General features: G+C 41.8%; 1 protein-coding gene across 3 annotated transcripts in view; it reads left to right on the top strand.

Moving 5' to 3' along the window:
* Positions 1–25,999, top strand: part of CENPI (centromere protein I) — a 73,031-nt gene extending 47,032 nt beyond the window's left edge. For all 3 annotated transcript variants that reach the window (XM_036440002.1, XM_045582422.1, XM_045582423.1), the window contains exons 15-21: positions 448–542; positions 10,557–10,692; positions 11,788–11,912; positions 13,358–13,406; positions 13,535–13,753; positions 23,945–23,986; positions 24,598–25,999. In XM_036440002.1, coding sequence (XP_036295895.1) covers positions 448–542; positions 10,557–10,692; positions 11,788–11,912; positions 13,358–13,406; positions 13,535–13,753; positions 23,945–23,986; positions 24,598–24,699 — 768 coding nt within the window. In that variant the 3' untranslated portion in view covers positions 24,700–25,999. The remainder of the gene's footprint in view (positions 1–447; positions 543–10,556; positions 10,693–11,787; positions 11,913–13,357; positions 13,407–13,534; positions 13,754–23,944; positions 23,987–24,597) is intronic.
* The last annotated feature ends 209 nt before the right edge of the window (positions 26,000–26,208 follow it).

Raw genomic sequence — 26,208 nt, 5'->3', positions numbered from 1 at the left:
AATTGTTTTTTTTTCCCATAGTCACAGAAGACAAGATAAATTTCATTACCATCAACAAGGGATAAATTATAGGTCTAGACAAAAAGTGAAAAGGGTGAGAAACTATAGCAACCTCAAAGGAACTGAGGAGAGACCATAGTGGTGGGTGATGTTGTATTTGATGATGTACTATCTGTTATATGAGTGTAATTTAGAGAAACAAGGGTTTGTTCCTGGGCTGATAAGCTGGAATCAGTCCAGTAGAGAAAAAAGCAAAATAAACTTGTAGTTACATTCATCTGTCTGCTGGAGACAAATCAGGTTGGAGGGGCAACTATTGTGTTCTGAATTGGATGCAGTCATCTTCGTGGTCCTTTCACTTTTAAGTCTATGGTTTAGATGGTTAGTTGTCAACACTATGGTGTGTCTGAATGTTTTTACAAATGAGTTTTTGTTTTGCTCCCTCAGTGTAGTGTTCTTGAGAACCTGAAAGAGCTACTGCAGAATTGGCTGTTGTGGCTTTCTATGGACATCCACATGAAAACTGTGACGGACAGTTCCCTGTGAGTTATCTTACAATCCTTTAAAAGAGATGGATCTGTATAAAAATATTTGTATATGGAGTTTAATAATGTGGCATGAGACAGAATTGTTTTATATAAACATTTAGTCATACTTTTTCTGAATATATATATACATATATACATATGCATACACACACACACACACACACACACACACACACACTCTGAGTGGCCAGATTATTGTGATCTCTGAATGCATAATAATCTGGCCACTCAGAGTATATCCTATATAATAAAAGGCCAATATGCAAATTGTCACCTCAATGCAGGAGTTCGACCAGCAAGCAGGCTGGCCAACCGCCCATGTCCGCTCCCCCTGGCCAGGCTGACTGGACCCCACCCATGCATGGATTCATGCGCCGGGCCTCTAATGTACACACACACACACACACACACACGCACACACACACACGTACACATACACATACACACACAGAGTGGCCAGATTATTATGCATTCAGAGGTCATAATAATCTGGCCACTCAGAGTGTGTGTGTGTGTGTGTGTGTGTGTGTGTGTGTGTATACACACTAGAGGCCCGGTGCACAAAATTTGTTCATAGCTAGGGTCCCTACTCCTGGTTGGCCATCAGGGCCAATTGGGGCCTTCTGACTGCTAGCTAGGGCCTTCCTTCTCTGGCTGTCTGCTGCTGGCAGGGGCCATCTTTTGCTCTGCACCACCCCCTGGTGGTTAGCACATGTCATAGCAAACTGTCAAACTCCTGATCTCTGGGTTGTACTCCTGAGGAGACACTTTGCATATTAGCCTTTTATATATATATATACTAAAGCTGTGGTCAGCAAACTGTACCTTGCAAGCCACATGCGGCTCTTTGGCCCCTTGAGTGTGGCTCTTCCACAAAATACCATGGCCTGGGCGAGTCTATTTTGAAGAAGTGGTGTTAGAAGAAGTTTAAAAAATTTGGCTCTCAAAAGAAATTTTAATTGTACTGTTGATATTTGGCTCTGTTGACTAATGAATTTGCCAACCTCTGTACTAGAAGCCCGGTGCATGAATTCATGCATGGGTGGGGTCCCTCTGGGTGGCCTGCAGGGATCAGGCTGAAACCCACAGTCCAACACCGCCTGCAGCTCCTACCTGGTGCTCCCGTTCATCCCAAGCCCAGTGCCTGCTGCGGGCTCTCACCCAATGTCACAGCAGTGTTTACCAGCCATGAGCCCTGTGTCTGGTACCCTCCCAAGGGGAGTTGCCTGTGGGGTTGGGCTAAAACCAGCTCTCCGTAATCCTTCGAGGGCTCCTGGATTGCAAGAGGGCACAGGCCCGGCTGAGGGAACCCACTGGTGCACGATCCGGCTGGGAAGGGACCGTGGGAGGGCTCCAGGGCCTGTCTGGCCAATCTCACTCAGTCCCAATCGGTCAGACCCCAGCAGCAAGCTAACCTACCAATTTGAGCATCTGCCCCCTGGTGGTCAGTGCATGTCATAACGACTGGTCTACCGGTCAATTGTCTGCCCCCTGGTGATCAGTGCACTTCATAGCAAGTGGTTGAGCAGCCTTAGCATATCATTTAGCATATTATGATTTGATTGGTTGATTGTTCTGCTATTCAGTCTATTTGCATATGATTATTTTATTATATACTAGAGGGTCAGTGCATGAAATTCGTGCATGGGGTGGGGTCCCTTAGCCTGACCTGTACCCTCTCTAATCCAGGAGCTGTCAGGGCATGTCCTACTGACAGCATAGGCCCACTCCCCATGGCTCTCTGCTCTCTGTGGGCCAGGCTACTTCACTGCCACACCCTGCTGTCTGCTGTCTGTCTGCGGGGCCTAGGAGCTTTGCCGTTGCTGTGTAAATGAAGCCGCCATGCCCTGCTGTCCACTCTCTGCTGGGCCTGGAGCTTCGCTGCCACCATCGCCACAGGAACAAGTCACCCCTAACTGCCCTCCCTCCACTTTCAAGACTTAATAGAGCAAAACATTGTAGAGCTGACATTAAAACTTGCAACTTTGGCTTCAATTCAGTTTAGCTCACTTTATAAAATGTATTCATATATATATATATATATATATATATATATATATATATATATATATATATATATATGAAGTCCATTTTGATGCTGGCTAGGAAAATCTGTAATTACTCTGTTCAGTTTTGTTTTTTGTTACTCTGATATATTTTGGTTATACATATGAATTTCCATTATGATGGTTATTTTTAACAATGTGTACTTTACCCTCAAAGTGAAAGTAAAAGACTAAATTTCAAGGAATTGCCTACTTAGATTGTTAAAACTCTACCTACAACCTTTGACTTCTCCTGTATTCTGTTATCAGCCACATTATTTTTAACATTGTTTTTGAAAACTTTGTATTAAAGGAAATTACAAACATAAACAAAAGTAGAGAAACTAGCATGATGTTACCCCATGTATATACACATCATCCAGCTTCAGGTTAATCAACACATGGTTAACTCTTTTTCATCTATAACACCTCTCTCTTACCTCCTCCTCTATATAATAGCAAAGCCCAGACATCATTTTAACTGTTGAAAAAATTATCTATACTAATAAAAGTGTAATATGCTAATTAGACCAGATAGACCAGACATCTTCTGGATATCATTCCAAACATCCTTTCTGATAAAGCCGGGGGTGTGGCCTGCCTGCAAAGCCCTGGTGGCCCCTTGCCCAGGCTGTCCCTGCCCCCCCCCCCCAGTTGAGACCCCCACCCCAATGGGGGACGTGGCTCTCCTGCAGACACTCTGTAGCCCCTTGCCCAGGCCAGCCCTGCCCCCAGCAGGGATCGCTGCCCCTCAATGGGGATCCCAACTCCATTCCAGGGGGCCCCCTTTAGGGCAGGCCAGCGAACCCTCACCCATGCACCAGGTCTCTCTCATATAAAATAAAAGGGTAATATGCAAATTGACCCTAAGGGCAGAATGACCAGAACAACCTCTGGATCAATCACTATGAGGCACAATGACCACCTCTTGATTCCTTTTCCCGGCTGGCAGTCTCTGATTATCTGATGGCCACCCGTGGCAGGGGTGGTGTTGGCGAGCAGGCAGCAACAGCCGACCTCCCATCCAATGGCAAATGGGGAACCAGGGGTGGGTGGTGGCAGGAGGTGGCTATGGCTGTGAGCAACCAGGAAAGATGGCCCTGATTGCAGGCCAGAACTAGGGACCTTACCCCTGCATGAATTTCTTACACTAGGCCTGTAGTATTAGTATAACACCTAAAATTCAATAGTTCTTAATTATTTTAAAATATCTAATCAGTGTTCAAATTCCTATATTATCAGTCACATTCTTGATCAGGTAAGGGTCCCTCAGCTTCAGTTGCAAATAACTGCTGATTAGCTTAGTTAAAAGTTAGGCCCAGAACTATTTTTCTCTACGTTCTTATTTGTATAGTGATCTCTCAGTCTGATAGTAGAATAAAGAAGAAAAGCTTATTGGCAGCAGCTTTGGAAATGGTTTTTAAATCTTCATATTTATTACTGCAATGCTTCCATACATCGTGTGTCACTTTTTGAAGGAAATAGAGTATTTGGGGGTAGTAAAGCTGTGCTTTTCAAAGTGTGGTCCCTGGACCAACACCATCAATATCACTTGGGAACTTGTTAGAGATTCAAATTCTCAGGCCCTATCCTTGACCTGCTAACATTATTCCTGGAGGAAGGATCCAGTAATCTGTGTGTTTAACAAATGCTTCTGTAGTTTTGGTGCAAGCTAATGTTTGAGAACCACTATCACTAAGAAATTTCATTTACATGTTTAACCTTTTTGAACACCTTAATTCTATTAAGAATAGTATGTTTGCATCTATAATCTTTGCCCAACTTGCAGGGGTAAATCTTAGATATCCTCATATAGGTACTTTACAATTTCTATATTTCTTTCCCCAATCCTAGGATCCTTTTTAAAGTAGTGTTGTACATTTTGGGAAGGCATTTAAAAAGGAGCTCTGCTTTCTAAAATTCTTAAAACAAGTAAGTGGATGTTAATGTAGGTAACGCCCAGCCAGTGTGGCTCAGTGGTTGAGTGTCATCCTATGACCCAGGAGATTACTGGTTTGATTCCCAGGTTGTGGTCTTGATCCCTAAAAGGGGGCATGTAGAGGCAGCTGATCAATGATGCTCATTGATGTTTCTCTTCCTCTATACCTCTCCTTTCCTATTTGAAATAAATAAAAATATATATTTAAAAAAATAAATGTAGATAACTTCGCTTGTTGTAATACTACTTGTCATATAATATCTACTAGAGGCCCATTGCATGAAATTTGTGCAGCCCGACCTGCATTCTCTCCAAACTGGGAGTCCTCAAGGAATGTCCTACTGATGGCTTAGGCCCACTCCCCACTCTTAGGTTCTATGCTCTCTGTGGGGCCTGCCTCCTATGGGAAAACAGTCCCTGCTGGGCGCTGTCTGTGTGCCACGCTTGCCTGCTTGCAGGTCGCCATGGCAATGGCCAAGCAGGCCATGCTGGGTGTGCTGCTTGCAGGCTGCGCTTGCCTATCCCTGAGTCGCCACAGCGACGGCCAAGCAGGCTCTGTTGTGTGCTGCCTGCGAGCTGCGCTTGCATGCTCCCGGGTTGCCCTGGCGACGGCCAAGCAGGCCCTGCTGGGTGCTGCCTGCAGTCCCGCTTGCCTGCTTGTGTGTCATTATGGCTATGGCCAAGCAGGCCCTGCTGTCTGCTGTCAAGCTGCATGGCCGCCCTCACCTCCAGGGGCCAGTGATGGTCCTGGGAGCCTGCGGGCATGGCTTGGCGTGGCCACTCTCGCCTCCTGTGGCTGGTGATGGTCCCGGGAGGCTGCGGACTTGACGCCCGCCCCTGGGACCCAGACCGCTTGGCACCACCCCACCACTGGCAGCTTAACACCTGCATATGCAAATTAACCTTTCATCTTTGTTGGGTTTATTTGATACTCACTCCTGATTGGCTGGTGGATGTCGTGGAGGTATGGTCAATTTGCATCTTTCTCTTTTATTAGTGTAGATACTAATAAAAGAGTAATATGCTAATTAGACTGTGAGACCTTCAGGACAAAGCTAGGGACTTGGTCAGCCTGCAAACCACCCCCAAATCGCCCTCAGCCCCTCGTCCAAGCCAGCCATGCCCCTCAGTGGGGACCCCCTACCCTGATGGGTGTGTGGCCGGCCTGCAAATGTCCCTCAGCCCCTCGCCCATGCTGGCCCTGCCTCCCAGCAGAGAGCCCCACCCTAATGGAGTTGTGGCCAGCCTGCAAATGGCCTTCAACCCTTCTCCCAGGCTGGCCATGGCCCTCGGCCACGGCCCCCACCCTGATGGGGGCGGCGTGGCCAGCCTGCCAACTCTCACCCAGGTCGGCCCAACCCCATAAGGGGACCCCCCCAACCCTGATCTGAAAGCCTCTTCAGGGCACAATAGCTGGCCCCTACCCATGCACCAGACCTCTATCTTCTATACTAATAAAAGGGTAATGTGCTAATCAGACCTGGAGACCTTTTAGACATCCTTCCTGACAATGCCATGGTGGTAGGCTGAGGCAGAGATGGTTAGGGGCGATCAGGCCAGGAGGGGAGGGCAGTTGGGGGTGATCAGTTCTTGCTGGGGGGCAATTGGGGGCAAGCAGGCCAGCAGTAGGAAGCAGTTGGGGGCGATCAGGTTGGCAGGGGGCCAATTGGGGGCAAGCAGGTCAGCAGGCAGAGTGGTTAGGGGCGATCTGTCTGGCAGGTGAGCAGTTAGGAGCCAGCAGTCCTGGATTGTGAGAGGGATGTCTAACTGCTGGTTTAGGCCCGATCCAGCAGTCAGACATCCCTGAAGGGTCCCAGAGTGGAGACGGTGCTGGCCAGGCTGAGGGACACCCTCCCCCCTGTGCACGAATTTTGTGTGCTTGGCCACTAGTAGCTCTTAATAAGTTCTTAGTAATTCTTGCTATTTGGGGGGTATGGGTATAATGTCATGTCTCCATCATATGCCATATGACTCTCAAAGAGGGAGTAAATTGTAGTTGTGAATCACGAGGAACAAAAGGTAGGAAAACATTCTCAGCAATGTTCTCTAGGGGGGTCATTGTTGGTTGGCACAGTGACTAGAAAGAGGGTGTTCCTATCATTAGTAAATAGGAGCCAGGGATGTTAAACATGCTGCAGTGGGTAGGGAGTAGGATATAGTCCTGAACATCAAATTGTTTCATCTGAAATGCCAGCAGTGTCCTGTGGAGATACACTTTGAAGGACGCTTTTCTAAGCAGTCTTCATTGTTCAAATTTATTTCACCTGCATTTACCAAGCGTTGCCAAAAATCATAGTTAAAATAGCTTTCCAAATGGCTGGCTGATTATATGGATGTCCGCTTATTTGTTGTTTTTTCCCCTCATCACAATTTGTCCCCTCTATGTCCTCCTCCACGTCCATCCATTTCCTCCCTCCCCTTCCCTGGCAGTCACCAAACTGTTGCTCGTATCCATGAATTCTCTGTTTTTTTCCTTTTTAGCTCAAACCCTGCACACACACCCCCCCCACACACACACACACAACCCTCCCCCACCAGACCTGTCTGCCTGCTCTCTATATATGAGTCTGTCTCTATTTTGCTTGGTAGCTCAGTTCATTAAATTGTACATATGAGTGAAATCATATGGTACTTGTCTTGCTATGACTGGCTTATTTCACTTAGCATAATGTTTTCCATAATGTTTTTCTATGTTGTCACAAAGGGTAAAATTTTCTTCCTTTTTTGTGACAGAATAATGTTTCTTTATATGAATACTAAGGGTCCGTTGAACAAAATTTGTGCACTGGGGAGGGTGTCCCTCAGCCCAGCCTGCATCCTCTCCAATATGGAACCCCTCGGGGGATGTCCAACTGCAGGTTTAGGCCTGATCCCTCGGGCCTAAACCTGCAGTTGAACATCCCTCTCACAATCCGGGACCGCTGGCTCCTAACTGCTCACCTGCCTGTCTGATTGCCCCCAACTACCCTCCCCTGCTGGCCTGATCACCCCCAAGGCTTTTATTAGTAGAGCTGTGACACTTCAAGGAAAATTTTACTAACCTTGCTTTACAATAAGGGCTTGGCAATTGAATCATTAGGACCAGACACCAAGATTTCCTTTCTTTTGCCAAAACCGGTTTTGCTCAGTGGATAGAGTGTCGGTCTGCGGACTGAAAGGTCTCAGGTCTGATTCCAGTCAAGGGCATGCACATTGGTTGCAGGCACATCCCCAGTGTGGGGTATGCAGGAGGCAGCTGATCGATGTCTTTCTCTCATCGATGTTTCTAGCTCTCTCTCTCTCCTCTCCCTTCCTCTCTGTAAAAAAAAAAATCAATAAAATATATTTTAAAAAAAGATTTCCTTCCTTTGAATAGTGGAGGGTATAATTATCTTGTCTTTTTAAGTTGCCCTAAAATGAGATAATGACTTAGAAAAATATAAAAGCACCATATAAAGCAACTATTTTTCATGTACTGGAAAGATAATGAAGTGGTAAAAATGAAAAACACTGTTTTTATTCTCTGCTTCCTTCCTTTACAGCTTTTATTTAAACTTTGGAATTTATAAAAATTTCACTCCAATTTTCATTTCTTTACATTCAATATTATTTTGTATTGGTTTCAGGTTTTATATTAGTTACAGAATAGTGGTTAGACAATCATATACTTTACAAAGTATTCCTTGATATTTCCAGTACTCACCTGGCATCATACCATCATTACAACACTATTTTTTAAATATATTTTTTTGTTTTATTTACAGGGAGAAAGGGAGAGGGATAGAGAGCTAGAAACATCGATGAGAGAGAACCATCAACCAGCTGCCTCCTGCACACCCCCTACTGGGGATGTGCCCACAACCAAAGTACATAGTCCTTGACCAGAATCAAACCTGGGACCTTTCAGCCCGCAGACCGACGCTCTATCCACTGAGCCAAACCGGTTTCGGCCATTACAACACTATTGACTATATTCCCTATTTAAGTGACAATGAGTTTACAGGTTCCTTCCAATCTTTCTTTTGTGTTGCTCATCCTTCCTTTTCTTTCTCACTTCTTCCCTCACTTTCTTTATATAGTATCTCAATTGGCCATCAAAGCTCAGTGAAGGCACTGGGACACGCTTCATCCATTTTACACACCAGAAAACAGGCCAATTCCAGTTGCCTGTGGAACTTGACTCAGCACACAGGAAGCCCTCAGAGCCATGCTCTTTGCCCTTGTTAAGGGGCAAACAGAAGAAACCTTCCCATCAGACTTCCAAGCCTCTTTCTCAAGCACCTCTTCATTGCCAATGCTCCATATTTCCTCTCCCCAATCCCCTGCCCCCATTCTTTACTGCCCCTGCTTCTCCGGAGCAGGTGGAAGGCTTCACACTCACCGCCCAGGCATGCTCTGCCATGGGGCAGGGCACCGCGGGCTTGCTTTTGGGGCATGGTGGGAGCAGGAGTCACCGCCTCTGAAGTGCGAAGGCCACCTGGGCAAGGCCTAGGCCGGTTAGCACTGGGAGCTTCTCTGAATCACATCAGTCAGTCCAGTACCCTGCAGTGCAGCACCCCTCCACTGAGGTGGCACCACCCTTTAACCCCCCCACCCGCCTCAGGGATGAGGGTCCTTGCCCCTCTGCCCAGGAGTCCTTCCATGCCCCTTGATCCCTGGCTAGGCCCACCCGCATCTTGGGGCCACTGCAGAACCTCTGTCTCTCTGCAGGTGAGGCAGATCCCTGCCCTCAGTCTCCTTGAAGCTGTGCATCTGTGGCCAGAGGCCTGGTCTGGGTCTCAGTAACCCCATGTCTGCAATGTTCCCAGGGCACCATGGGCGTGGATAGGCTGGCCCAGCCTCCGCCTTTCTGGGGCAGCGATGTTCCCAGGGTCCCACTGGAGTAGCTAGGCAGGCCTGGCAGTGCCTCCCTGGGGCAGCAATGTTCTGAGGGTCCTGCAGGAAGTGGCTAAGCAGACCATTGCCCCTCCTGGGGCCTGTGATGAACCTGGATCCCTCCAGTGGCGTCTGGCACTGCCCACCCCTCCTTCCTGGGCTGATGGACTGGTACCTTGTGGGCAGTGTCTGGTGCTGCCCGCCAGGTCTCCTCCACCCCCATTGGACTTGTACCCCCAGAAGTGGGCCTGTGTATGCAAATTAACCACCATCTTTGATGGGTTAATTTGTATACCCACTCTGATTGGCTGTGGGCATAGAGGAGGTATGGTTAATTTACATATTTGTCTATTATTAGGTAAGATACCAGAGCTTTTTTTGATCCACTCATCTACTGATGGATATTGTACTTGAATTCCTGCTTATTTGGGTGGTCTCCTAATCTTTCCTTTCTTTCTCTGACACTGAAGTATCATGATGGTGGGAAATGGGAGAGTCATTATCGTCTCTCAAGTTCAAAAAGACTATATACTATTCCATTTTCCATGTGTATAACCATTGTTGGCTACCTAGATTAGAGGTACACATTCCTAGGTTTTTTCCTAACCTGCTCAATAGTAGATTGAAGGACAGGGGGGAACAGATGGATGAATTGAACCAATTATACCCATGATTTAAAGATATACAGTTCAATGATTTGAGAAAAATGTAAAATATGCCAAAATTTTACTAACTCTGTTTTAGGAATGAATTGGATTCCAGTTAAAGTGAAATGTTTTTAACAGTATTTTAGCTCAGGAATTCAGACAAAACTGGGTTTTGGTTTGTGTGCTTCAAAACTAATTTGCTGACTATTGTGTTCCCTGGACAATAGATAATAACTACTTCAGTTATTATCTAAAGTCTGTTTGGAGCTTAATCCTTTATTTCTCTGGAATTTACTAATAGAGTGATTGCTGAGGCTGTTCTATGAATTGATCTTAATGGTTCCTTATAGGGCTGTGCAGTTTTATGGTTAATCACTGTGGTTTAAAAAAGTGAATTATACATTGAAACACAGATCATTTTCTGAAATATCTAACAATCTTTGCTATATTTATTCAGCTTTAGATTGGAAATTGTGAGAAATTTTGCTAACATGTATCTGATTTTCATGTTTTCTTATTACAGAGAGACAACTTTCAGTGGATCCATGCAGTCTGTGTCTGAACTAATTAACTATGTAGGGTGGCTGTCCATTAATGGATTGCGCTTGGAAAGCAATAGTACTTTCTTGCTGCACTTTGTTTTGGATTTCTATGAAAAGGTGGTACACATCCCATTTACCCTATTTAGATTTTTGTGATGGCTTTCTGCTTTACTCATCTGTTATTTCAATTTTATTTATAATCATTAAGTTGCATAGTTAAATAAGCTACATATTTTAAAGTTAGTGATTATATTCTCACATGAATAAGTGACTTTCATAAAACAAAATGGAAAAACAAATGCTCTTTTTAAAAATTCCAAGTACCACTTTAATAGACATTCTCCTGAATAATGCTGGCCTTAGACAGAAGTTTGTCTCTAGCATCACTTTTTGCTCATCCTTTATAAGTCTCAGCCCTTGGGAAAAAGTTGAAAGTACCTTCTTGTTTCTTCAGTTCTTTGCTTCCATCTTTCAACAGCTTTATTTCTCCCAGCACCTATGATTCTGGTGCTCTTGTATTGTTTATTTCGTCTGGACAGCACTATTATTCAGGATTAGTCATTAATCTGTTTTCCTGGCTTCTTCCCTTTCCCAATACCTACTTGTCTTGTATTAAATTTGCTTAGAAGTATATTCCTCTGTTTTCTTTTTTTTTTTAATATATTCTATTGATTCTTTACAGAGAGGAGGAGAGAGGGATAGAGAGCTAGAAACGTCGATGAGAGAGAAACATCGACCAGCTGCCTCTTGCACACTCCCTACCGGGGATGTGCCCGCAACCAAGGTACATGCCCTTGACCGGAATCGAACCCGGGACCTTTCAGTCCGCAGACCGACGCTCTACCACTGAGCCAAACCGGTTTCGGCTATATTCCTCTGTTTTCTAGGTTGACAGCTAGCTAATAGAATAAGTCAGTATTCATGGAACTTAAGGAGAAAGAAATGCTCCCTTTCTCACCAACTCTGAGATCTGTCCCCAGAAAAAGAGAAAGATTTTAATGATCTTCTGAATATAATCCTCTATGATAATGGCCAATGTTTGGTGAGGTACATTTTTAAGCAGGCTTGTGACTACCTATTTGATGAATTAGGAATGCCCCAACTTGATGGTATACTAGTAGTATTGCTTATTCTCTACTGATGATTCTTTGGATGAACTTGTTGAGGGTTCTGGGAATAATCTATATACTGATGTTATATTCTCTCCAAAAGGTGTGTGACATATATATGAATTATAACCTTCCATTAGTGGTGTTGTTTCCTCCTGGGATCTTCTATATTGCACTCCTCAGTCTGGATTCCAGTATCCTGAACCAGCTCTGTTACATTATGCACAGGTACAAGGCCTATTTACCATTTTATGAATTAGTACATTATACTTTTTATCTTCATTTTTCAACTATACAATAAGTTATACTTAATTAATACGCTATAATAAATTTATGTATAATTTATAAAATATGAAAACAATAAAATTATTATCCATTTTATGCCAGGGCCCATGAAATAGGAAACATGGCTTTCTTTTGGAAATGACCTTGTGGTATGAGGCTATTTTAATTGTGTGTTTTATTTAAATGTTACTGGGGGATATAGATTCTAAAAATTTATGGTAACAGATATTTTATGCAATGGTATTGCTGCACTCAGCATTGTTAATTCTTATTGCTGTGGCTTAGAGAAAAAGTAGTTATTTGCTAACAACTGGTTTAGTTTTACATAGCTTCTCTGGTGAAAAGAACATTTTCTGGTTGATTAGGGGATGTGTTGCCAGTTATATGAAACTGTAAGTATTATTTCTGATCCCCTCTCATTCTTTCACTTGTAGACTGAAGTTTCTCTTTTTAATCCTTAAGTATAGACTCTTGGTATAACTTGCAGGACTATGCCAAGGTTAAAATGTGTAAAAACTAACTAGAGAATAGTTCTCAGGCTCAAAGGAAAAGATTAAATTTTAAGTGCCCCTTTATCTGTACCTTTTTTCCACATAAATAAAATAGGTTCTGTATTAGTAACTGACTGCTTTTGACTCTGTAAATTTTTTTTAATATATTTTTTATTGATTTTTTACAGAGAGGAAGAGAGAGGGATAGAGAGTTAGAAACATCGATGAGAGAATCATCGATCAGCTGCCTCTTGCACAACCCCTACTGGGGATGTGCCCGCAACCAAGGTACATGCCCTTGACCTGAATCGAAACCGGGAACCTTCAGTCCGCAGGCCGACACTCTATCCATTGAGCCAATCTGGTTTCAGCGAGTCTCTGTTAACTTTTAATAGTGAAACATTAAAAGCATTTTGTTTATTTTTTTCTTTTGATTGAAGTATAATTTACATACAAAGTGCATATATTAAATGCATAACTCAATATATGAGCCTCTGATGATTTTAATTATTTAAGGAGAATGTACCATAAAGGGTTTAAAACCTTAACTATACAGCTGAATATTTGTGTATGTGCATATCTGCATATCTAAAATGTATACTTTTTGCCCCACTGGCGTGATGTAGTGGTTAAGCTTCGACCTATGAACTAGGAGGTTCAATTACTGGTCAGGGCACATTCCCAGGTTGTGGGCTCCATCCCCCAGTGCAGGGTATGCTAAGGCAGCCAATTGATGATTCTCTCTCATCATTAATGGCTCTCTCTCTCCCACTCTCTTCCTCTCTGAAATTAATAAAAATATATATTTAAAGAGATTTTTTAATATGTACACTTGTATGTTTAAATTTCAAAGGCATTTAAAGTTAAGCATTTCATTCCATTTGTTCATCCTTTTAGATACCGTAATAATTTGACAGCTGCAAAGAAAAATGAGTTGATACTAAAGGTATGGATGATAAACCTCTGTTAAGTCACCATTGTTTAAAAATTGAGTGTAGATATATATGATTTGATGGGAATAACAAGGGAAGGGAGAATAGGTGATGATGACACTTTTCTTTTCTTTCCCAATAGAAAAAATCAGAGTTCATATTCAGCAGCAAGACCTGTCAAGAATATAATCGCTATTTGACAGCCATGGTTGGGTGCCTGTGGACATCCAAACCCTTCCAGAAAGGATCATATTTTGATCCTGAAGTCTTTAAAGTAATTGGAATAGCAAAGTATAAAACCAGTTTAAATTTAGTCCATCACCCTGCTCTATTGAGTTATGCTATTTCCTTTTTGCTAAAGGTAAGAATAGTTAAAAGATTTAAAAATTTTATCAAGGAATATCTTGATGGCAGAAATAGAAAATGGCATAAATTTATTGTGTTGGAATTGCAAAATATGTTTATTCTTTTTTTGAATACCAGTTAAATTTTTGACATTGTAATAAGCTCTGTAGATCAGTTTGTTATAGTATTGCCATCTTAACTATGTTATATCTTCTAATTTATGAACATATTATGTTTTTCCATTTATTTAGGACCTGCTTAGTTTTCTTTATAGTTTTCAATTTGTGCTTTACCTTTTGTTGAATTCCTGAGTATATTATTTTTGATGTTATTGTAAATGGAATTGTTTTATTAATTTCATTTTCAATTGCTTATTGCTGCTATATAGAAATGCAATTGACTTGTGAATATTGATCTTATCTCCTGAAACTTTGTTGAACTCATTTATTAGTTATTATAGCTTTTAATTGGATTCTTTAGGGTTTCTGCAAACAGATAATTTTATTACCTCCTTTAAAATTCGGATGCCATTTTTTTTCTTGCCTAATTGCATTTCTTACAGCCTTGGGAACAATTAATATTGAAGAAAAGTGGCAAGAATGGATATGTTTATTTTTTTCTTCATCATGGGAAAAAGTTTTTTGCCAATATGATGTTAGGGATTTCCATGGATGCCCTTCATGAGGTTACCCTTTCAGTTTTAGTTTGTTGAATGTTTTTATCATGAAAGGGGTGTTGGATTTTGTGAAAGGCTTTTTCTACTTCTACAAACATATGAGGTTTTGCCTTCTGTTCTGTTGGCATGGTATATTACAGTAATTGATGTTCAGATATTTAACCAACCCTACATTCCTGGGATAAATCTCACTGGATTATGGAGAACAATCCCTTTACTTGTTGCCAGATTTGGTTTCGTAGTACTTTGTGGAGAATCAGGGATATTGATTTTCCTTGTGATGTCTTTGTCTGGACACTTTTATGAAGAAACAAACACCCTCACTTTCTTTTTTTAAAATATATTTTATTGACTTTTTACAGAGAGGAAGAGAGGGATAGAAAGTTACAAACATCGATGAGAGAGCAACATCGATCAGCTGCCTCTTGCACACCCCCTACAGGGGATGTGCCCACAACCAAGGTACATGCCCTTGACCTGAATCAAATCTAGGACCTTTCAGTCCAGAGGCTGACACTCTATCCACTGAGCCAAACCCGTTTTGGCCACCCTCAGTTTCTTGAATATTCTTCTAGAAAGTATTATATATTTCTTTGTAAATTATATTTTTCAACACTATGCACTATACTTTTCTGCCTCTTGATTTTTTAAAATATATATTTATTGTTCAGATTATTACAGTTGTTCCTCTTTGCACCCCCCATAGCTCCCCTCCACTGGTTCCCATCCTCCCCTCTGCCATAAACCCCCTCCCCAATTGTCCTCATCCATAGGTGTACGATTTTTGTCCAGTCTCTTCCTGCACCCCCACACTCCTTTCTTCCCTAGAATTGTCAGTCCACTCCCTTTCTATGCCTCTGATTCTATTATATTCACCAGATTTAATTGTTTATCAGACTTTTTATTCACTTGATTTTTAGATTCACTTGTTGATAGATATGTATTTGTTGTCATTTTGTTGTTCATAATTTTTATTTTTACCTTTTTCTTCTTCTTCCTCTTCTTAAAGAATACCTTTCAGCTGAAACCGGTTTGGCTCAGTGGTTGAGCGTCGGTCTGCGGACTGAAAGGTCCCAGGTTCGATTCCGGTCAAGGGCATGTACATTGGCTGTGGGCACATCCCTGGTAGGGGGTGTGCAAGAGGCAGCTGGTCGATGTTTCTCTCTCATCGACATTTCTAGCTCTCTATCTCTCTCCCTTCCTCTCTGTAAAAAATCAATAAAATATTTAAAAAAAGAATACCTTTCAGCATTTCATATAATTCTGGTTTGGTGGTTTTGAACTCCTTTAGCTTTTTCTTATCTGTGAAGCTTTTTATCTGACCTTCAATTCTGAATGATAACTTTGCTGGGTAGAGTAATCTTGATTGTAGATTCTTGCTATTCATCATTTTGAATATTTCTTGCCATTCCCTTCTGGCCTGCATAGTTTCTGTTGAGAAATCTGACAATCCTATGATTACTCCCTTGTATGTAACAGTTTTTCTCTTGCTGCTTTTAATATTCTCTCGTCTTTTGCTCTTGGAATTTTAATTATGATGTGTCTTGGTATGGTCCTCTTTGGATTCGTTTTGTTTTGGGTTCTGTGTGCTTCCTGAACTTGTAAGTCTACTTCTTTCATCAGGTAGAGGAAGCTTTCTATCATTATTTCTTCAAATAGGTTTTCAATATCTCACTCTCTCTCTTCTTCTGGTACCCCCATAATTCAGAAGTTGGTATGCTTGAAGTTGTCCCAGAGGGTCCTTACACTGTCTTCATATTTTTGGATTCTTTTTTCTTTTTGCTTTTCTGGTTGGGTGTTTTTTGCTTCTTCGTATTTCAAATCTTTGAATTGATTCTTGCGATTCTGTAGTATACTGTTGGATCTCTGTATATTATTCTTTATTTCAGTCAGTGTATGCTTAATTTCTAGTTGGTCCTTTTTCATATCCTCGAGGGTCTTACTAAATTTATTGGCTGTTTCTAGAAGATTCTTGAAAAACCTTATAACCCTGGTTTTGAACTCTATATCCAATTGTTTGTTTTTCTCCATTTCTGTCATTTGTGACCTGTTTTTTTGTCTCTGCATTTTGGCTGCTTCCCTGTGATGATATAGTGGCTTTATGTACGATGTGTCCTATAGAGCCCAGTGGCTCAGCCTCCCTAATTACCTGAGATGGACACTCTTGGTGCACCGCTTTGTGGGCTGTGTGCACAGTTTTGTTATAGTTAAGCCTTGATTGTTATCACTGGAAGGAATTGATCTCCAGGCCAACTGGCTGTGAGGATCAGCTGTATCTATAATGAGAGAACTTCTGTGCTGGAGACACCCTTATGAGGCAAGACATGCTTCAGTGGGGCTTTGGTGCTCACTGAGTCTGCCCCCTGAGTGTGTCCCTCATGGTTCTGAAGAGTTGTAATATGGATGGTTCCACTCTGACCACTGGGTATACTGGCCCTTGGATCTCTAATGAGGTGCAAATTTAGCCTTTGCCTGAGGCCACCCAGCAGGAGCTATGGAGAGATCTGCAGATTCCTTTTCTTTGTTTGGGGTTTGGAGGTGCCCAGATGAGGCCCAACTATGAAGCATTTCAACCAGCTGTGGGGCCTTGGGCCTTCTTTTGGAAATTCTAGGTCTCTCTGACCCAGCTATAGTTTGTTAAGTAATTTTAGATTTAAAGGGCAGGCTATTCATATGCAAAAGCCTCTACGCATAGCTTGGGTGGGGCAGGATCTCAGGGAATCAACAGCTATGGATGATCCTCAGCCCTGTCCTAAGAGGCCCCCCAGGTCTCAATATCCCTCGGTATTCACTGTAAGTACCTCTAAGAGAAAGCCGCCCTTGAGTTCTAGCCGATGCCAGAAGGTCCATTTTCTCCCCATATGACTCTGGTTCTCCAGAGTCTCACCCAGAACTGGAGTTCAGAGCAGTTGAGAGCTTGTGTCTCCCTCCTGATTGAGAAAGACAACTGCATCCTCAGTTGCCAGCCCTTTCCCTATGCACACCTCCATACCTCTGCACTTTACTTCCGCACCTCCTCTGAGTCTCAGAGTGCTTTTCTCTTTCCTTCTAGTTATAGAATTTCCACTCAGCCAGCCCTCCTGTTGTTCTGGATGATGTCCGTTTTGTCTTTTAGTTATAGTTTTGAAGTGATTGTGCGAGGAAGCAATTTCAGGTGTTTATCCTATGCTGCCATCTTGCTTTCTCTCTCCTGCCTCTTGATTTTTTTATTTAGTATCTTGGCTTTTGTTTCATATTTGTACATAAAGGGCTTCCTCATTCTTTGTGATGTCTCTGTAGTATTTCATTGTATGGATCTAACATAAGTTAAACATGTAACTTAAAAGTTGAGCATTTAAGTTGTTTCTTAACCTTTATATTAAATTACTAGAGGTTCAGTGCATGAAATTCATGCATGGGGGGGTGTCCCTCAGCCCAGCCTGAACCCTCTCCAATCTGGGACCCCTCGATGGATGTCCGACTGCCCGTAAAATGGGTAGTTATATATCCCTCTCACAATCCAGAACTGCTGGCTCCCAACTGCTTGTCTGCCTCCTTCCTGATTGCCCCTAACTGCTTCTGCCTGCCAGCCTGATCACCCCCTAACCACTCCCTGCTAGCCTGATTGATGCCTAACTGCTCTCCTGCCAGCTTGATTGCCCCTAACTGCCCTCCCCTGAAGGTCTGGTCACCTCTAACTGCCTTTCCTTACAGGCCTGGCTTCCCCCCCCCCCCCCAACTGCTCTCCCCTGCAGGCCTTGGTCCTTCCCAACAGCCCTTCCCTGCAGGCTGGGTCACCCCCAACTTCCCTCCCTTGTAGGCCTGGTCCCTCCCAACTGCCCTTTCCTGCTGACCATCTTATGGTGGCCATTTTTTGTCCACATGGGGGCAGGATCTTTTACCACATGGGGACAGCCATCTTGTGTGTTGGAGTGATGGTCAATCTGCATATTACTCTTTTATTAGATAGAATAGAGGCCTGGTGCATGGGTGGGAACCAGTCGGTTTTTCCTGAATGATGTCCCGGATAAGGATGTCCCTTGGAGCATAGGGTGGCCTGGGCAAGGGGCCTGTGGCAGTTTGAAGGCTGGCCATTCCCCACCCGGCGACCCAAGCAGAGGCCCTCATATCTGGGGTTTATTTATCTTCTGTAATTGAAACTTTGTAACCTGGAACTGAGCCAAGACTCCTGCTTGCTCTGTGGCAGCGGCCATATCTGTTGGGATTTATGTATCTTCTCTAATTGAAACTTTGAAGCCTTAAGTAGAGCCTCTGCGGGCCAGGGTGTGTGGAAAGCTTGGCTTCCTCCATCACTGCGGGCAACCCTAGCCTCCTGCTCTTTTCAGTTCTGTGGCTGCCGCCATTTCTTTTGGGATTTATGTATCTTCTATCATTGAAACTTTGTAGCCTTGAGTGAGGGCTAGGGCATACAGAAAGCTTGGCTTCCTCCATTGCCAGGGAAACCCAAGCCTCCCTCCTGCTCTCTTTGACCGTAACCATCTTGGTTGGTTTATTTGCATATTTGCTTGTCTTGTGGGCGTGATTTGTGGATGTGGCTTGTGAGTGTAGGGGAGCAATGGTTAATTTGCGTATCACTCCTTTATTAGATAGTATACTTCAGTGAATGTTCTTAAACTATATGCATCATTTCAAACATATGTAGGTATACCTGTTGGATAAAATTGCTCCAAGTGGAATTGCTTTTAAAAGGATATATCTTTTGTTCTGACCAGTGTGGCTCAGTTGATTGGAGCATCATCCTGTATATCAAATGGTTGTGGGTTCAATCCCTAGTTGGGGCATGTACAGAAGGCAAATAATTGATTCTCTCTATTCTATCTCACAACACTTTCTTCCCCCTTTCTCTCCTCCCTCTACCTTCCTCTTTCTCTAAAATGAATATGAATATCCTGCCTAGCTGGGGAGGCTCAGTGGTTGAGCATTGACCTATGTACTAAGAGGTCAGCAGTTCAATTTCCAGTCAGGGCACATATCCGACTTGTGGGCTCAATTCCTCTTGGTGGCATGCAGGAGACAACCGATTGATGTTTCTATTTCTCTAGCCCTTTCCATCCTCTTCTCTGTAAAATTAATAAAATCATGTTTTAAAAAATAAGCATATCCTTGGGTGAGGATTTTTTTAAAGGGTATATCTTCTTAATTTTATTAGGTATTGTCAAACTTCTTTCAATAGAAGTTATACCAATTTACATTATTGCTAACAATGAATGGGTGTCAATTTCTTCATACTCCTTCAACACAGTGGCATTCAATTCCTATTGGAAAAGCATGTAATAAATCATAGATAGAGCAGAATTGCTTTTCATAAGTCAATTCTTTTTCTGTGTGTGTGTGTGTGTGTGTGTGTGTGTGTGTATGTATTTTATAAGATTCAGTCTCTACAGTATTAAGTATTATCAAGTTGGACATAAATAAGCAAAATTGTTTTGGGTGATTAGGAATTGATATATTCATTTAAATCAGAAAATAGTTTTTAAAATGATTAAGGAAGTTTAGTTCTGCAAGGAGAAATTCTAGAGGCACAGAGTACATGTAGTAGAAGGTAAAACTGTCATTTTTGTAGTTGATGATATTTCTGTATGGTTCTGAAAATACTAGGCTTTAATGCCAATCTTGCTTTTTAAAAAAATATTTTTTATTGATATTTTACAGAGAGGAAGAGAGAGGGATAGAGAGTTAGAAATATCAATGAGAGAGAATCGTCGATCATCTGCCTCTTGCACACCCCCTACTGGGGATGTGCCCGCAACCAAGGTACATGCCCTTGACTGGAATTGAACCCGGGACCTTTCAGTCTGCAGGTCGACGCTCTATCCACTGAGCCAAACTGGTTTCAGCCATTCTTGCTTTTAAAAGACTGATTTTTGAGCCCTTATTATCACCAGCAAACAGCTCACTAAATATCTTACTTTTGAGATGGAAAAAAATAATCTCTGGACCATGTTAGTATAATTGAATTCTGACATTTTTACTGAATTTTACATTGTAAATATTTCAAGTTAGCCAAATTTTTATAAGTAATTCAGTTAATTTAATTTGACCAATCAGTTCTCAGTATCAAACAGCACAGCTCACTTTTTTCTTAAATGAGATTCTATTTTTTTAATGTTTATATTGATTTTTAAATTTTTTTTAACTTAACATTTTTTTCATATGTTTTATTAAGGTACTAGAGGCCCAATGCACAAAATTCATGCACTGGAAGAGGGGGAGTCCCTCATCCCAACCTGCACCCTCTCCAATCTGGGACCCCTAAATAGGCAGTCAGACATCCTAAACATCTGACTGCCCTAAACAGGCAGTCGGACATCCCTCTCACAATCCAGGACTGTTGGCTCCCTACTGCTCACCTGCCTGCCTGATTGCCCCTAACGATTTCTGCCTGCCAGCCTGCTCATCCACTCCCCTGCCAGCCTGATTAATGCCTAACTGTTCCCCTGCTGACCTGATAGCCCTCAAATGCTCTCCCCTTCATATTCCCTCTTTATTAGATAGGGATTTTTCTTTGACATATTGGACAGTATAGCTGCTGTGGTCTTGACAAACCAGTAAAAATGTAAAGCCAAACTAAAAGTGTCATAAAATAAACTCATTAAACAGGAATTTCATGAGACCTTGGAAAGGTGATATCATGTGGTTGTTTCTTCCTTTTTTCCTTTTCTTTATGTTTCACCTTTTGTCCTTTCTTTTCTCTTTTTATTCCTTTTCTGTCTCTAATCACTCTGCTGGGGGCAAGGGAAATGCCAAGGCTATAGGTGTGTGTGGGAAGGATCACTCCATGGAGGTGCAGGCCCTTTGGAGGCTGACACCCCAGGCTGTCCCAGGGAAGGGATAGCTCTTGGGGCACAGCTGCCTCCCAGGCCTTCCCCCCCCCCCCCAGCTGTGGATGGGAGCTGATCGCTGGAGCGGGGGAAGGGGAGGATAGGCGGTTGCAGGAGCCGCCCAGGCCGAGGCTAGGAGCAGATTGCATGTGGGGCTGGGGGGTTAGGAGGATGGGGATTGCACAGCTGCCTCCCAGGCCTATGGCTCAGGTTGCAGCTGGGTGCTGATCACGTCAGGGTTGCACAGCTGATCTCATGGCTGTGAGGAAGGGGGGGGGTGCGCTACCTTGCAGGCCACTGCCTGGTTCCTAGCTGGAAGCTGGGGTGCAGAGCTGCCTCCCAGGCCACTGCCCAGGTCAAGGTTGGGAGAAGATGGCACTAGGGGTGTGAAGGCACCTCCCAGGCCAACAGCCAGGGCCTCATGTGCCTGCTTTCAGCGGCAGCCCACCCTGGGCCTGAGAGGACTGGTGCTGCCATCTTGTGTCTATGGGCACCTCCATTTTTGTTGCGGAGTGATGGTTAATTTGCATATTACTATTTTATTAGATAGGATTATATGTGTACATATCTTACCAATGCTCCCCCCCACTCCCATATATGCCCTCACGCCCCAGTGTTTTGCATCCATTGGTTATGCTTAAGAACATTAATCAGCTGCCTTCTGCATATCCCATAATGAGTATTGAGCCTGCAATTCAGACATGTGCCCTAACAGGGAATCGAACCAGTGACCTCTTGGTTCATGGGTTGGCTCAGCCATTGAGCAACACCAGCTGGGCTGCAGCTCAATTTTTGAGTTGAAATATGTTTTGAATATTTTTAGAGCCTACATTTCAGGAAATTCTGAAGTTCTAGGCTTTCTAATCATAAATTACCTTTGAATTAATAGCTAGTTGTTTCTTTATTTATTTAGTACATATTTATTTATTTAGTGTCCACTATGCTTCTGGCACTAGAGATACAGTGATTAAGAGTACATTTACTGCCTGGCTGGCATGGCTCACTGGTTGAGCATCCACCTATGAACTAGGTCACAGTTCGGTTCCAGTCAGGGCACAAACCCGGATTGCAGGCTTGATCCCCAGTGTGGCTATGCAGGCAGCAACCGGTGGATAATTCTCTTTTATCATTGATGTTTCTATCTCTCTCGCTACCCTCTCCCTTCCTCTGAAATCAATAAAATGTTTTTTAAAGAAGATAGATACTATCTCTGCCCCAATGAAGTTTATATGCTAATAAGAAGAAACAATAAGTAATGTAATAAGTGAACATACTTTTTTTAGAACATACTTTTTGAGAAAGGCTTTGTAGGACATAAGCAGGATGGGGTGAGAGAGTGACTTGAATGTTGTCAGGGATGGATGTTCAAACAGGCCTTTTTGAGGAGGTGACATTTGATCTGATATTTCTTCTAAAATGAGAATAAGCCAGTATGAATATCTGGATGAAAAGCATTGCAGGTAGTGGGAACAGTAAAATGGCTCAAAGGGTTCAACGAGAAAAGGAAGGCCAGTTTGACTTAGAGATTAAGGAACAAGAGGGAGAATGGAATGAAATAAGGTTGGAAAAATCCAGGGACTGTTTAACTTACAGATCTGTTAGGAATGTCTGTTAGCAGTTGAAAGATTTTTAAACAGGGTTGTAATATGGTCTGAGTTGATACTTAATAGAGATCACTTTGGCTTTTTCAATGAGGGTAGAGTTATAAAAGGAGGCCTGAGTGTAGTGCAGGCGCCAACTGGGAGGCTTTTGAAGTCCACACAAGAGATACTGATAGTCATAGTGGGGAGGAAAGCAGTGAAACATGTTATAGACTTTTCTTGAAACAGGAGCCAAAAGTTGGTTAGCTTTATGTCATTGGAATCCTGAGTACCCTTTTAGTTCCTTTAAGAAATGTTGCGTCATCAGCATTAGTGGCACAGAGGGTGCAATTGTGTGAGCAAACTTAGATATCCACAACTCTTGCATATAAAGTGATTCAGAAGAGTTGGACTCTGAATATAAAGTTTTAGAAATGCTTTTGGCACTTAATTTTATATATATCGTTTCATGTTTATAAAAATGATATATGTGCAAAATCTGCTTATATCTCAAGCTCTTACAGTCTTTATGAAATAAAGAAATTCTAAGTGTTGAAAAAAATTATGTTATACATAGTTTAATAGGCTGTTTTTTCTTAGCAATGTATAAAATATGTTGTTTGTTAGAATTGATGGCTTTTCAGTGAAATACAGTAGGTGATAGTTAAGGCCAGGGAATAAATGGGTCACTTAGGTCCGAGTTTTCATAAAAGAATTACAGAGCTTTATAGAATCGACTGTGTACACAGATTGCCTCACCATACTTCCTCCTCATTCTTCAAGATTCTCTCTCTCTTTTTCTCCCTTTCTAGTTTCTCCATTTCTCCATTTCCACCCCAGTGGCTGAACACATAATTAAAAAAAAAAAATAAATAAGGACATAGATTAGCAAAACAGTACTCACTTTATCCACTGGTTTTATTTCCCTCTGTTTATGCTTCTAGGAAGAAATATGGAAAGTTATAGTGGGTATTTATTCAAAAGGAATCCAAGAGTGGTGGTAGGAAAAGAATGTAGCAAATAGATCAGTGAAGAGCTATCTTAATGTTTGGTAATTTTTGCTAACTAAATATTTCCATCCCCATAAGGCCCACTTCTTTATTTTGTGTGTATGGTTTTTTTTTTTTAAGGAATACCCAGAAGAAAGGAGAGTAAACGTGAGCTCCATTCGGGTAAATAAATTTATTTTATTTTCAGGATTTTCATACAGCATCATTTTATCAGAAGAATTTATATTTTTATTTTTTTACCAAACCTTAAGCCTGCTTCCTCCACAAAGTCAAAGTAAAATGTTTACTTTCTGAATTCATCCCCATGACATTTATGTGAATTTATTGGCACATACCCTCTATAGTCTTCTCAAAAAATATAACTATTTGTAATTTGACTCTTGCTGTTGTGACTATGTTTCTCATTTTACAGTACAGTTGCATATATTCAAAATGTGATTATAAGGCTAATTTAATAAACCCAAACACAGTTGTCTCATTATTCTAGAAACTCTGCTATGTACATATTTAATGTAGGCAGTAATATAATAATGTCTATTCCTGTGTTATCTAGTTTAGATGCTAAATTCCTAGAGCATGGGAGTGATGACCCATTTCTGTTTCACAATTCTTACTCAAGTTGAACAGCTAAAATTTTTTTGCCAATATAATAAAAGTAATGTTTAACTCTTAAACTTTGGGTACTTTCTGGTTTGTCTATTAGTGAATGAGAAGGTAGAGAATAAGCATAGTAAATATCCAATAAATAACCTTCCCCTTTTTTGTTCCTACAGGGAAAGAAATGGAATGAATATTTGGACTATTTATTTTCAGAGGGCTTACAAGGCTTGAAACTTTTCATAAGAAGTAGTATTCGTCATTCTTCTGTCCCCTGATCACACAGCATAAACTCCATGATCAACATGAAATGAATGCTGACAGAACAAACCAAGCATACTGGACCCAATTCCTTCCTCGTTGCCAGAGAGGCCAAGTGGCTCACTTTGAGTTTCCATATACTTTTTACTAACACACTGTCATCCTCAGGTAGTGCTTGGATTGGCCTTTGATTATGGCTCAGGAGAGCTTTGATGTGGCTAGCTTTGTTTTTCGGGGTCTAGATTCTAATGCACTAGCGAAAAATGATTTAATCATCAGACTCTACCTTTCACCAAATTAAATATATAAAGAGATATATCCATTATGCGGTGGGCCTTTTCACATTCTTGTGGAGTATAAGCTGTCTTGATGGATGACAGAGGTAATATACAGTAGCAATTAAGCCACAGGCATACTTATGCAAAATACTCTGCTGTCTCTGTGAAACCTCCATGGATACTGCCATTTTTCTGACTGTGAACAATAGCGCCAACACCAAGTTAATAAGTAGTTGGCTGATTTCTTGGTTTTCACTGGTAGAAACTTGATGAGAAGGAAGGAGAAAATCATGGGATAATCAAGACATTCCTGCTTAATACGGGTTTGATTTCATGAAACTGCTCTAGTTTGTGTGAATATATGTATATAACCATTTTTAAGTGTTTAGGCAATGCTATTTTCAGGAATAATTCTGAAGCCTTTTTAAAAACTTTATAATAGCTAGAATATCTTGCTGAAAATTTACTTTAAATTTTGCTTCAGTGCTATGGAATAACTCTCTCTTTTAATAAAATTCATATCATGGGAGAGAAATCAAGTGGAATTTTTTTATTTTAGGGCACATTTTTATGGTTCTTTTAAAGCAAAATTCTAAACTATATTACTGGGTAATGTTTAGAATCTCACTTATCAGTTAATTTTTTTGATTCAGTACATGTTTACTGAGCATATTGTGTGCCAGGTATTCTGTGTGCTGATTATAACAGCTGTGACCAATACAAAATACTGGCTTTTGTGGAATTTAGTATATCCCATTGGAGAAGACAGACAATAAAACAGTAAATAAATATATAAAATCGGTTGCTATGAAGAAAAAGGGAATAGAAACAGAATGTTGAGCGGATTACTATTTTAGATAAGGTGGTTAGAGAAGACCTGTTTGAGAAGTGACATATGCAGAGGCCCTAATGAAATAAGTGTATGAGCCATGTGAATATTTGGGAAAAGCATTCTGGGCAGAGGTAAAGGCAAGTGAAAAGGCTTAAAAATGTTAACTTTCTTGGCCTGTTTGAAGAACAATAGAGAAGCTAGTGAGATTAAAAAAAAAACTGATTAAGGGATAGGAATGGTAAGAAATGAAACAATAGAAAGCTAGAGAGTTGTTCATGAAAGTCCTTATAGCCCAGAATGGATATGTAATGGGAAGCCATTAGAAGAATTGAGAGCAGAGGAGTGACATACAATAATTTGACTTTCCTATATGGAACTGTATAGTGAACTTAGACTGAAGAGGAATTAGGGTGAAA

The sequence above is a fragment of the Pipistrellus kuhlii genome, unplaced genomic scaffold (genome assembly GCF_014108245.1).
Source record: "Pipistrellus kuhlii isolate mPipKuh1 unplaced genomic scaffold, mPipKuh1.p scaffold_m20_p_16, whole genome shotgun sequence".
Lineage (NCBI taxonomy): Eukaryota > Metazoa > Chordata > Mammalia > Chiroptera > Vespertilionidae > Pipistrellus > Pipistrellus kuhlii.
The sequence above is the reverse complement of the archived record's forward strand: the minus strand, read 5'-3'. Positions and strand labels throughout refer to the sequence as shown.